This window comes from Oryx dammah, unplaced genomic scaffold, assembly GCF_014754425.2.
Source record: "Oryx dammah isolate SB20612 unplaced genomic scaffold, SCBI_Odam_1.1 HiC_scaffold_2, whole genome shotgun sequence".
In the NCBI taxonomy this organism is placed as follows: Eukaryota; Metazoa; Chordata; class Mammalia; order Artiodactyla; family Bovidae; genus Oryx; species Oryx dammah.
Genome location: NW_024070186.1, coordinates 150,107,443 through 150,121,224, shown reverse-complemented (window position 1 = coordinate 150,121,224; position 13,782 = coordinate 150,107,443). Strand labels below are relative to the sequence as shown.

The 13,782-nt window shown below is 40.6% G+C and overlaps 1 protein-coding gene across 2 annotated transcripts in view; it reads left to right on the top strand.

The window, feature by feature from the left end:
- GRIK1 (glutamate ionotropic receptor kainate type subunit 1) overlaps window positions 1-13,782 on the top strand; it is a 171,822-nt gene that overhangs the window by 38,482 nt on the left and 119,558 nt on the right. For both annotated transcript variants that reach the window (XM_040227736.1, XM_040227728.1), the window contains exons 4-5: window positions 1,216-1,269; window positions 4,461-4,634. In XM_040227736.1, coding sequence (XP_040083670.1) covers window positions 1,216-1,269; window positions 4,461-4,634 — 228 coding nt within the window. The remainder of the gene's footprint in view (window positions 1-1,215; window positions 1,270-4,460; window positions 4,635-13,782) is intronic.

Sequence of the window (13,782 nt, the reverse complement as noted above, 5' to 3'; positions counted from 1 at the left end):
TCTCATTTGAATCCAGCATTTATGAGTTATGGGGATAACTGTCCTGAAAGTTTGATTTCTGAGTCTTCTCCATTCATTTCTACGCAGATACCAAAAAGACAGCACCCAGTCCTGTAGTGACCGGCCCCCAGGAAGATGATGCTATTGTCATTTAGTCACTAAGTCCTATTGGACTCTTTTGTGATCCCATGGATGGTAGCCTGCCAGTCTCCTCTGTCCATAGGATTTCCCAGGCGAGAATACTGGAGTGGGTTGCCATTTCCTTTTCCAGGGGATCTTCCCAACTCAGGGATCAAACCCTCGTCTCCTGGGTTGGCAGGCACATTCTCTACCACTGAGCCACCAGGGAAATCTAAGAAAGTGATCCTCTTGATTGAAAAGATTAATGACAATCTTACCTCCAAAGCACGTGAAATTGTTTCTTCTCGATGGACACCATTTCCAGGAATTCAAGCAAAAGACCACAGTCTAAGAATACCTCTATTTAGAACCTTGGTCCTTTCTGTTTACCTCTTTTTGCTCCTCCCCACCAAATAAAAACCATACACACAGAATGTTGGAACTGCCAGGATCCCAGTTAGGTAACAGAATCAGACTTAAGAGGCAGTGAGAAGAAGTACAAAAATAGTTCCATCTTTCTATTTATAAACAACTCTCTTTTCCCCTACTTGTTCTGTGGGATAAGATGGGAAAGAGTAGAGAGGAGGGTTTCAGAGATATGCATATGTATAGATCTTCATTTAAATATATCTACATATCAGTATTGCCAATTCAACATTTAATGAGTTTTACTCTGAGGCATTATGATAAGTACTAAAGCTAAGGAGATCAATAAAATATATGTTTCAGCATGCAATTACTCAGAAACCCAAGCAGTAGAAAAGGCAAGACTCTGTGCCATTATGGACAACTCTAGATATAAAATATGTAGAGCATGAACTATTTTTAAATTTGATCAGCTGACCAATTTCTCCCATGAAGGTCAAGCATAATGTGATGAAAGCACGTAGGATGGAGGTCAGTGGCCTGGGTCCTAGCTCCACATTAATCATTGGTTTGTCTCCACATTAATCATTTGTTTCTATCTACTGAGTCTCTGAATTTCCAAAGCTCCTTCCTAGTCTACGCCTCCAGGCTACTGCAGTCAGCCTACTAATCATCTATTTTTTCTTATAATTCTGTTTCTGATTCTTTTCACTTATTTCTCTTTGGCAGATCCTGTTCATGGGCATGATGACTGAATACTATCATTACTTTTTCACAACCCTGGTAAGCATATCTGGTGGAAATGTATTTCACACTATCAAAAAATCTTTGGTTATTTTAAAGTCAGCCCTGGTGTCAAAGGCAGGATATTGTCATGGAGGTTTGTTTTATTTTCCTACTGCTGCTACTGCTAAGTCACTTCAGTCGTGTCCAACTCTGTGAGACCCCATAGACGACCTCCTACCAGGCTCCTCTCCTTAGGAATTCTGATCCCTAAGAATCCTCTAAATCTAGAAATGCTAGATTTCTTCCCTTCTTTCTCCCCTTCTTCCCTCCCTCCCTTCTTTCTTTTCTTAACTAGCATCAATGCATGTGCATCCAGAAAGGAATTAAAATAAAGCTTCCATTAAATAGAAACTGCCAGAGTACAAACTATTAATAAAGAAGAATCTATATTTGCTACATATATTAGAGAATACACTAAAGTGTATCTTGGCATGCTGTCTGATGTGATTTCTCCACCTGTGTCCAGTGGACAGCTGATTTAGCCAGGGGTCACCTGTCAGGTATTTGGAAAACTATCAAGATAAGGAATTTGGTAGAGGCTTTCCACATTGAACATTTTTCATCATAAGAAAAACCATGGCTCTAAGCCTAAGACATTCAAAAGAAGCTATACAACCTTAACTTTTGAGAGATTATCAGGTCGAGGAAGAATGATTTAAGCATTTAACACATCAGAATGCTGTGTTAGCTCTCAGCCGCACACACAATACACCACTCCCAACACACACTCCATTCTCTTACATGAGAAGACATGATCAACCTCCATTTCTAACCTGTAAAAGTGTGTCAGCTAAAATCTACCCAGATTTGCGGGATTCAATAAGAGTATGGTTTTCCCAAAGGAATCTGGTCAAGTAGGCTGGTGCATCAGAGAAAGCACAGCCTTTGAAGCAAGACCAGACAGGTCTCGGGCACCTGCTTCTGGAAGCAGGAAACTCCATTCTTCAACTGAGTATCTCTGAGAGCAGGAAGGGCTGCAGAGGACATCACGAAACAAATGCTATGGGGCAGCTGTTAAAATTATCACTGCTCCTGAGCTCGGAGTCAGAGAGTGGGACGCAGGGCAGAAGTTCCTGAACTCAAGTTTCCGTGGTCTTCACTCCCTCGTTGACATCCTGATGGGATCTTCTGTCAGAAGAGTCAAGGGAGACCCTGAGAACTAGGAAGTGTCTTACTCTGCTCACAAATATTGCCCATCCCCATCACCATGATCACGTATGTCTTACTCAAGGCGAGATGGCCATCTGCCTCTGAACTTTCCATCTTTCCCAGCTGTATATGCCTTTAAGAGTTAGTTTCATTGAAATTTGAGAAAAATATAAACAATGAAACCTAAGAAGGCTAGTCTTCAATGGAAGGACAGTTGCCTTTACACTCTTACTTATTGCCTCATCCTCCACTAACAAGGGGATGTTGAAAATTGGCCCTCAAACTCTCCATATTCTATCTTGCACAGAAACAATTTGGAGACCAAATGAACTGTGCACGTGTTTAGCGTATTCACATTAGTGTATTGTATTTCTGTACTGTTGAACTAATAAGGGAATCAATATGCATCCTGGAAGTTTCTCTCTGACCCCCTGTAACTTCAGTTAACTTTCCTTGTATTCATTGAGTGTGCTAAAGGAATCATTCTGCCTTGGATCTTATTCTTTAAATTTGCTTCTTTAAGCAATTTCCTTTGGTTTTATCTGCATTCTGCCATGCTTTGCTTTTGTTGTCTGACCAGTTTTGTTCATGAGTATTAATGAAACTTAAAGACAAAAGAAAATTAGTTATTTAGTGCAAGGGAAGTAGACATAACAATTTAAAAGGCAGTGCATTTTTTCTCACATGAGCCAGGAGTTCAGAACTGCATTCTTAAGATTCCACAGTCTAATGTAAAGTTATCTTGGAAGTAGTGATACAGAAAAGAATTATTCAAAAGAATAAATGTGTATGCATTTTCCACACATATATATCATGAAATGTTCCTGAGGTTTTCCTCTTTAGTAACAACTATCATCGCAGATAATGTGCTGTCTTGTACTTTCAATAAAGCAGTTACACTGGTAGAAAATTTTTATGGAAGTTTTTTTTTCTTTTATTAACCATTAAATACTATTTTGAAATTTTGGTTCATTCCAAAATGTGAGCTATTTTAATGACATGCTTTAGAGTCTAACCTTTGTTTATAGGAAAAAAGTTGAAATGATCACTTAAGTCTATTTTAAATGCAAACCAACAAAACTTTTAGTTTAAATTCAGCCCTTATATATAATGGAAAATACTAAGATGGGTTCAAGTTTTTTGCCCTGAAACATTATCTAAAAGAACAAGTCCTACTGTTAAGATATTCATATCCATACAACCACAGGCTCTAGTTTATTCTTTGAAAAGAACCGTTTGTTTCTTATTCTAAGCTTGTGTCTAGTGAGCAATTTTCATGCTCTCATTATATGAGACATAGGTTAGTTTCAATGAGCCAGGAATTTTTTTTTTTTTTTTTTTTTGCTGAGAGTGATCTTCCTGTCAAATGTATATGCAAGATCCAGACTTCACCTCCTTTGCAGTGTGGGGCAGAAAGTTATGAGGGAGACAGGTGGTACTGCCACTACAAGTGGCTCATTCTCAGGTCAGCCACATCACCACTGAGAACCTCGGTTTCCTCATCTAGAAAACAAAAGCAGTGTACTGAATGGAGACAGAGGCCCCTTTCAACTCCCCAAAGGACTATATCCTTAAGAACAAAATGCTCTAGCTTCCCAGAATGGCATATCCTGTGTCCGAGGGCATGCTAATTATTGGCAGCTTAATTCCTGTTCTCGGTTTATAAAAATTCTGCTGCTGCTAAGTCGCTTCTGTCATGTCCGACTCTGTGCGACCCCGTAGAGGGCAGCCCACCAGGCTCCCCCATCCCTGGGATTCTCCAGGCAAGAACACTGGAGTGGGCCATTTCCTTCTCCATATACAAGCTCTAACAGGATTGCAAAAACAAATAGATGAAAATGAAAATTATTACTGCCTTAGAATTTGTCAGGCAGCATGCAAATGAAGAACAACGGGAAACGTTCTTTCATAGAACCAGTGTGATGATCGCTGCCATGCTTTTTTTAATCTGTTGCTTCTGCAAACGTTAGCTCTCTTTTGCATCAAGAACGCTGAAAATGTTAACTCTTTCTTCTTTTATCATTTTTAATACTGCACAGGACTTATTTGCTTTAGATCTGGAACTCTATAGGTACAGTGGTGTAAATATGACTGGGTTTCGGCTACTGAATATTGACAACCCGCACGTATCCGCCATCATTGAGAAGTGGTCCATGGAAAGATTGCAGGCTCCACCCAGGCCTGAGACTGGCCTTTTGGATGGCATGATGACTGTAAGTAGCTTTAAAATAAAATCATTTGAGATAATGTTTGACTTCCTCAGGGGTTAGGTTAAGACTCTCATATGCTTTCTATGGGCTCCCCTGGTAGCACAGGTGGTAAAGAATCTGCCTTCAACACAGGAGGCCGGGGTTCAATCCCTGGGTCAGGAAAATCCCCTGGAGAAGAGAATGGCTATCCACTCCAGTATTCTTGCCTGGAGAATTCTGTGGACAGAGGAGCCTGGTGGACTACAGTCCTGTGGGTTACAATGAGTCTGACACTACTGAAACGACTTAGAACACACATAGCATGCTTTCTATCCTGCAAGGGAAACGTGTTATAACCTGTGCCTAGACTTGTATGAGAGGAGGAGGAAGGATTTTTATGGATTTTGAAAGCTTGTGCACGGCAACTGTCAAAAACTGCTCTTTTCAACTTCCTGACAGTAACGGCCTCAGATAAAAAGGTAAATGCGAGACAGTCACCACTGTCAGCTAAATGGAGGCAAAGCATAAACCAAAGCAAGGGGAAGTGGGGAACGGGTTACCTCCTGGGAATGTGGCCTTGGGAGGGAGGGAGGGAAAGAGGAGGAACAAGCTGCCTGTAAAGTTTCTTCAGAACCAGTTTGCTCTCCTTGCTTCTGCCACATCTCAGCAAGCAGAAGCACACGTGGAAAAATCCAAATTTCCATATGGTTGGAGTGTTCACACTCTTCTTGTCCTGGGTGCAGGAAGGCGCACCTTTGCAGGCACTGACGGTGCTTTACACCAGCCATATGTCGCTCTCAAAGCAGATGCCAAGCCTGCCTCCAACAGAGAGAGAGGTACTCTGCTGAACACATAAATTGCAAACTGCTTCATCAGAGAGCTGCTCACTAACATCATTTGTCTCTTGTTGTCAAATGCACCTACCCTAGCTTTATTTCTCTAATGAAGCTCCCTGTGTGATGGAAGAAAATTGCAGGGGGAAAAAAAAAAAAAAAGATCTCTATGTCAGAACAGTGTCATCCAAGGGAAAAGATGTTGGAAATGTGGGCAGGTAATAGCATTTTAAATTGGCATAGTATTTCATTCTCTGTTCCCATCATCGGGAGAAACTCTCTTGCTTTTAAGATGCAATTTACCGATAACTAAAAGGCATCATCTCACAGATAAATAAACTTGGGATTTCTCTTCTTTTTCTATCTTTTTTGAACAAGGTACAAATGAAAAAATAAAGAAGAAGAAATGAATGAATTAAGTGGTTCTGGATGATTCCGTGTTTAAGGTCCCTGTCTTTTGTTCAAACCTGAAATAACTCTTAAAATATACAAAGTGATCTGAGAGATAATGATGGAAAGCATTTTGGTACAAATGAGCCTTGAGATGACTTGAAACATTGCTTTGAATAGGAAGTAGAAAATATCCAAGGAAATGCTAGACTTCTGAAATGAAAGATAAAGAGAGAGAAAGGGAAGGAGGGAAGGAGAGAGTGAGAGTTAAAAAAAAAAAAAAGCTGCTGGTGTATCTTTCCTCCTGGAGTTGTATTCCAATGTGTTCACATATGGTTCAAAATCTTCTATCCACCCTCTACCCCCACTTCTCAAACAAGATCTCTATCACAGGATGAGATTGTGAGTCATTTTTACCTGTGTTCCTTGAGCACCACTGAAAGAAAGCTTGGACCTACCTTAATACTGATGTGAATTCATGCCAGACATTAATTATTCATCACAAGTATGTCTTAATTTATTTAAAAAAATTGTCCTTGTCTTCAATTATACTGAGCTGACAGAAGAGTTTGTGCATATTGACTGAGATGAGACAAAGCACTGAATAAGGCAGATAGATCAATACCATTCTCACCCAGTCAGGCTCTCCAGTCCTGTGGACAGGAAGCATGGCAGCCCCAAGTCCCCAAGGATGAGAGACTGTCTAGAGTTCACTGTAGTCTTCTCATCCAACCAGAGGAGTCACTGTTATTAGCAGTGTTGTTGTTGTTATTATTATAAACTATAAAGGGAAATAGGGATTTATTAGAACAGAAGGTGGCTCAGCAGGTTGCTATAAAACTGGGTAGAGCAACTATGTTAGATTATGACATTGGTGAAAAACAGTGGTAACTCTCAGTTGGCCACTAGAAGGCAAATCCCACGGTTACGCAGATACAGCCTTGCCACTGATCTTGTGAAGCATAATGTTGACCTGTATTTTTCCAAAGAGTCCATTTTGCAGTTCACTGTTTCCTTTTGGCTAATTTGGGAGTAGAGAAACAGTCACAGGAAGCTTACAGGGCAAGTATAATAAGAGAAGTGAAGTTGCTCACTCGTGTCCGACTCTTTGCGACCCCATGGACTATAGCCTACCAGCCTCTTCCATCCATGGAATTTTCCAGGAAAGAGTACTGGAGTGGGTTACCATTTCCTTCTCCAGAATAATAAGGGAAATCAACTCTAAATATTCACTGGAAAGACTGATGCTGAAGCTGAAGCTCCAATACTGTGGCCACCTGATGCAAAGAGCTGACTCACTGGAAAAGACTCTGATGCTGGGAAAGAGGGAGGACAAGAGGAGAAAGGGATGAAAGAGGATGAGATGATTGGATAGCCCATCACCGACTTGATAGACATCAGCTTGAGCAAACTCTATGAGATATTGAAGGACAGGGAAACCTGGCATGCTGCAGTCCATGGGGCTGCAAAGAGTCGGACATGACTTAGCAACTGAGCAACACCACCAACAATAAGGGCATCTGATGGACTGATGGTTGAGTCAAGAAAGCACACCCCAAGTCCCCAAGAACAGGCCCAGTGCTTCCAAGTCTTTGTTCTCAAATAGCCTCTGAACTCAAATTCCTTCTTCTCTACCTTAAGATAAAAACTCCTTTAGTTTCAACTCCACTGTGTCTATATATTTCAGGTCCATATTTCATTCATCATTTTTTTTCTAAATTTTTATTGGAGTATAGTTGCTTTACAATGTTGTGTTATTTTTTCAGTGTGAGTCAGGCATCAGTCAGTTCAGTCACTCAGTCATGTCCAACTCTCTGTGACCCCATGGACTTCAGCAAGCCAGGCCTCCCTGTCCATCACCAACTCCCAGAGCCCACCCAAACCCAGGTCCATTGAGTCAGTGATGCCATCCAACCATCTCATCCTCTGTCGTGCCCTTCTCCTCCTGCCTTCAATCTTTCCCAGCATCACGGTCTTTTCAAATGAGTCAGCTCTTCACATCAGGTGGCCAAAGGATTGGAGTTTTAGCCTCAACATCAGTCATTCCAATGAACACCCAGGACTGATCTCCTTTAGGATGGACTGGTTGGATCTCCTTGCAGTCCAAGGAACTCTCAAGAGTCTTCTCCAACACCACAGTTCAAAAGCATCAATTCTTTGGCGCTCAGCTTTCTTTATAGTCCAACTCTCATATCCATACATGACTACTGGAAAAACCATAACCTCGACTAGATGGACCTTTGTTGGAAAAGTAATGTCTCTGCTTTTTAATATGCTGTCGAGGTTGGTCATAAGTTTTCTTCCAAGGAGCAAGCTTCTTTTAATTTCATGGCTGCAATCACCATCTGCAGTGATTTTGGAGCCCCAGAAAAAAAGGTCTGTCACCATTTCCACTGTTTCCCCATCTATTTCCCATGAAGTGATGGGACCAGATGCCATGATCTTAGCTTTCTGAATGTTGAGTTTTAAGCCAACTTTTTCACTCTCCTCTTTCACTTTCATCAAGAAGCTCTTTAGTTCTTTGCTTTCTGCCATAAGGGTGGTGTCATCAGCATATCTGAGGTTATTGATATTCCTCCTGGCAATCTTGATTCCAGCTTGTGCTTCATCCAGCCCAGCATTTTCATGATGTTCTCTGCATAGAATTTAAATAAGCAGGGTGACAATATACAGCCTTGACATACTCCTTTTCCTCTTTGAAATCAGTCTGTTTTTCCACATCTAGTTCTAACAGTTGCTTCCTGACCTGGATACAGGTTTCTCAAGAGGCAGGTCAGGTGGTCTGGTATTCCCATCTCTTTCAGAATTTTCCACAGTTGATTGTGATCTACACAGTCAAAGGCTTTGGCATAGTCAATAAAGCAGAAATAGATGTTTTCCTGGAACTTTCTTGCTTTTTCGATAATCCAGCGGATGTTGACAATTTGATCTCTGGTTCCTCTGCCTTTTCTAAAACCAGCCTAAACATCTGGGGGTTCACAGTTCATGTACTGCTGAAGCTTGGCTTGGAGAATTTTGTTCATTGCTTTACTAGTGTGTGAGGTGAGTGAGTCCAGCATACATCTACATACATCCCCCTTTTTCTGGATTTCCTTCCCATTTAGATTACCACAGAGCAATGAGTAGAGTTCCCTGTGCTATACAGTAGGTTCTCGTTAGTAATATTTTATACACAGTATCAATAGTGTACATACATCAGTCTCAATCTCCCAAGTTATCCCACAGCACCCTTCCCCACTTACTGTCCATATGTTTGTTCTCTATGTCTATATCTCTGTTTCTGCTTTGCAAATAGGTTCATCTTTACCATTTTTCTAGACTCCACATTTTGGGCTAATATGAAATATTTTTTTTTTCTCTTTCGGACTTACTTCATTCTTGCATCTCTAGCATTTGCTGCTTCCAGTGCTTGGAATTTTCCCCTATTCATGTTTGCTCAAAGGTTACATCACTGAAGACACCTTCTATGAACCTGCTACCTAGTCTAGAACCCTCTCTTCCTTTTATTCTCCCTCCCCTAACCTGTTTTACTTTTCTTTGTAGCCCTTATGCCAATATGTCATATTCAGATTTGTTTGTTTGGTGCCATCACCTACAAGAATATAAACTCCATGAAGCTGGAAATTTTGTCTTTTCATATTTTGCTCTATTCTCAACACTAGGAAAAGGCTGGCACAAAACAGGCTTTCAATAAACATGTATTTAATAAAAGAATTAATGTACTAATAATTGAGGTCTACTATGTATGAACTCAGGTCTACTAAGACTCAAGATATTAAAGGAAAAATATTCACATAGCCCTGAGATAATACTGCAAAAGTCCAAAGAGAGCATCTATAAATGAGAAATGGGCATGATTAATAAAAATGGAGATTATTCTAAAGTAATAATATTATTTCAAAAATTAGACACACACTAACCACTATCAATAATTAAGTAATACTCTTTTAATAGACTTGCCCTCTCCAAAATTGCATGCCATTTCCTCACTGTTCTCCAAAGTGAATCTCTTTGTAGCCCTTTATCTTTGTGTGTGCCATGTATATGCACAGATGCCCTTATGAACATAAAATATAGGATTGTTTTAAAAACTATGTATTTTGATATTCCATCTACTTATCTACTTTTCAATGTTTTAACAATTAAGAATTTCTTAGAACATTATACACTAAAAATATCTCCAAAGTATATTATTATGTCAGAACACATTCAAACCTGAAAATATGTAAGTCCAAGAATTTTGACTTCAGACATAAAAAATATACATATTAATAATAAAAATATATTGACATTAAAAACAGGGTCAAAATTGAGTTAATTAAGAAAACTGTTAACTGAGTCAGTTCAGTTCAGTTCAGTTGCTCAGTCGTGTCCGACTCTTTGTGATCCCATGAATCGCAGCACGCCAGGCCTCCCTGTCTATCACCAACTCCCGGAGTTCACTCAGACTCACGCCCATTGAGTCCGTGATGCCATCCAGCCATCTCATCCTCGGTCGTCCCCTTCTCCTCCTGCCCCCAATCTCTCCCAGCATCAGAGTCTTTTCCAATGAGTCAACTCTTCACATGAGGTATCCAAAGTATTAGAGCTTCAGCTTTAGCATCATTCCTTCCAAAGAAATCCCAGGGCTGATCTTCAGAATGTACTGGTTGGATCTCCTTGCGGCCCAAGGGACTCTCAAGAGTCTTCTCCAACACCACATTTCAAAAGCATCAATTCTTCTGCGCTCAGCCTTCTTCACAGTCCAACTCTCACATCCATATATGATCACAGGAAAAACCATAGCCTTGACTAGACGGACCTTTGTGGCAAAGTAATGTCTCTGCTTTTGAATATACTATCTAGCTTGGTCATAACTTTTCTTCCAAGGAGTAAGTGTCTTTTAATTTCATGGCTGCAGTCACCATCTGCAGTGATTTTGGAGCCCCCAAAAATAAAGTCTGACACTGTTTCTACTGTTTCCCCATCTATTTCCCATGAAGTGATGGGACCAAATGCCATGATCTTCGTTTTCTGAATGTTGAGCTTTAAGCCAACTTTTTCACTGTCCACTTTCACTTTCATCAAGAGGCTTTTTAGTTTCTCTTCACTTTCTGCCATAAGGGTGGTGTCATCTGCATATCTGAGGTTATTGATATTTCTCCCGGCAATCTTGATTCCAGCTTGTGTTTCTTCCAGGCCAGCGTTTCTCATGATGTACTCTGCATAGAAGTTAAATAAGTAGGGTGACAATATACAGCCTTGACATACTCCTTTTCCTATTTGGAACCAGTCTGTTGTTCCATGTCCAGTTCTAACTGTTGCTTCCTGACCTGCATACAGATTTCTCAAGAGGCAGTTTCGGTGGTCTGGTATTCCCATCTCTTGAAGAATTTTCCACAGTTTATTGTGATCCACACAGTCAAAGGCTTTGGCATAGTCAGTAAAGCAGAAATAGATGTTTTTCTGGAACTCTCTTGCTTTTTCCATGATCCAGCAGATGTTGGCGATTTGATCTCTGGTTCCTCTGCCATTTCTAAAACTGAGTCAAGAGTACAAAAATAGTGAAACTCATTATTTAAAAACACCTTGAGATTTTAAAAAAGTGTTTTATCAACTGAAGTGTTAGTTAACTGAATAGAGTGATTTTGTAAAATGTACTTCATTTCTTTTCTCTACGTTTAAATTTCTCTCTTGGACTAATTCAATCTATTGGGTTTTGAGGATAGGCTTTGGTAATGGAGCGGCCCATTCTCAGATGAATTCTTCTCTGATTGTGAACCAAAATTCTGTGTGATTCAATATGGCATGGAGCCATGGAAACAATAAAGCATTGATCTGTCATCTGCCTTCCCAGTTCTTCAAATGCATTCACAATGTGAAGTTAAGTCAGTACCCTTATCTCACATGTAACTGTTTCCTGTAATGATGAACCATAGAGAAGACAACTTTGAATCTCCAACTTGAGTGTCACCCTGACTGTCTACTGCCCTTGTGTCTACCCTTGTGATACAACAGGCAGTGGGATTCCATAGAAAAAGCAAGATCTTTCCAGATTAAAAAAACCTAGCTGAGTCCTTCCTATGTCCCTGAATAACTAAATATTTTAAATTGTGTAGCCTCTCTGAACCTCCTAGCTCATCTGAATTCTGTATAATAACACTTTACAAATTCAATTAGGTAACATACACAAAGCCTTTAGGACATAGTCTTGAATTTACGTAATGGTACCTGCTGTTTTGCCAATTTGTATTCAATGAAAGAAGAACAAAAGGCTTTCTGAAAGAGAGATTCTATCTTATTCAAGTCAGGGTCCAATTCTCTACAAAGACACACATTCTTCTGTTTGCAAGTCTAGTCCAAGATGGCCTGTTCCCTGGGATCTGTGTGACCTGTATGACCAATGGCATCACCAAGTTCTGTTTTCCAACTCTGCATAAGTCATCTTTTCTCTATTCCTGTCTTTCTCAAAAGCTGGCAAATACTCATTGAGATTCTCAGTATGCCAACTTCTGTGCCAGATTTCACTAGAGCTGCTCTCTTAATTACTGAATTTCTAGATAATGAGTACAAGGTGGTATCTTTGCTACCTTCCACAACCTTCTTCCAAACCCAAGCTCACTTGCAAGTTGCTCTTCCCTACCTCCTCAGTGCTCACCGACTCTCCAAGCACTTTGGCTCCCTCAGAAGCATCCACCCCACCACTTTGTGTTCCCTTGCAGGGATCTTGTAGCCAAAACACAAGCCTTCCCACCCTTATCAGAATACTTGTTTCAAGGGGAATGTCTCAGAAAAGAAGGAAACCAGCTAATTCATACTAAGAGGCAAATTGCTTTTAGCTCTATGTGTGGGTGAGATATTAAAATTTTAATAGAGGAAACTAGGAAATGAGGGGGATGAGGTACTATTTGAAAGCATTTCCCTCCTAGAGAAACGACTTGTTTATCCATATCAGGGTAATGTGAATGTTTCCAAATTTGGAGAGAAGATGGAAAATCCATACATTCCACATATTTGCTCTCCAAAGACTGGGTCTCCCTTCAGCACCCTGATCTCCTCTAGGTTTTTCCAACAACAGCAACATACCAGGCAGGGAGCAAAATGTGGAGACTCCATAAGGCTGTCTCAGGCTCTCATCCCTAAAGTGACATAACATCTCATTGGTTTGTATTGGGGTCCCCAAGGCCACTTTATTGGGGTCCCCAAGAGCTTCCCTGGTGACTCAGATGGTAAAGAATCTACCAGCAAAGTGGGAGACCTGGGTTCAGTCCCTGGGTTGGGAAGATCCCCTGGAGAAGGGAAAGGCTACCCACTCTAGTATTCTGGCCTGGAGAATTCCATGGACTGTATAGATTCCATGGGGTCACAAAGAGTTGGACACAATTGAGTGACTTTCACTTTCATTTAGGAGGACTCAGAAATCAGAAAAGGTGTTATATTCATAGTTACAATTTATTACAGCAAAAAGGTACAGATTAAAATCAACAAAAGTCACAGAGACCAAGTCTGCATTGACAGTGTTTTATTCTCTCAGCAAAGATGTGTGACAAAATATATGAACTGTTGCCAACCCGGGAAGCTCATCTGAGCCTCAGTGTCCAGGAATTTTATGGGGGGTCAGTCACATAGGCACAGAGCACCTACCCAGCTGGCCTCAGTTAGTCTCCAGTCACTCCAGAGGTCAAACTGATATGACAAGGTCCAGAGCACCAACTGAACAAAAATAGGCAATCACCATGAGTCACACTGTTAGCATAAACTATTTGCATTACCCATGACCCCACTGATGCAAAGACACTCTGATTAGGCAGAATATTCTAAAGACGTAATCTCCCAGAAGTCAGTCAAAGACTAGTTAGTCCTTTCTTTGGAATTGGAAGGGTTTGAGCGCCCTAAGTCCTCTGAGTTAATCCTTTATTGCACATCATTATTATCACCAAAATATTGTGCACTGGAGAGAAGCCCACTTT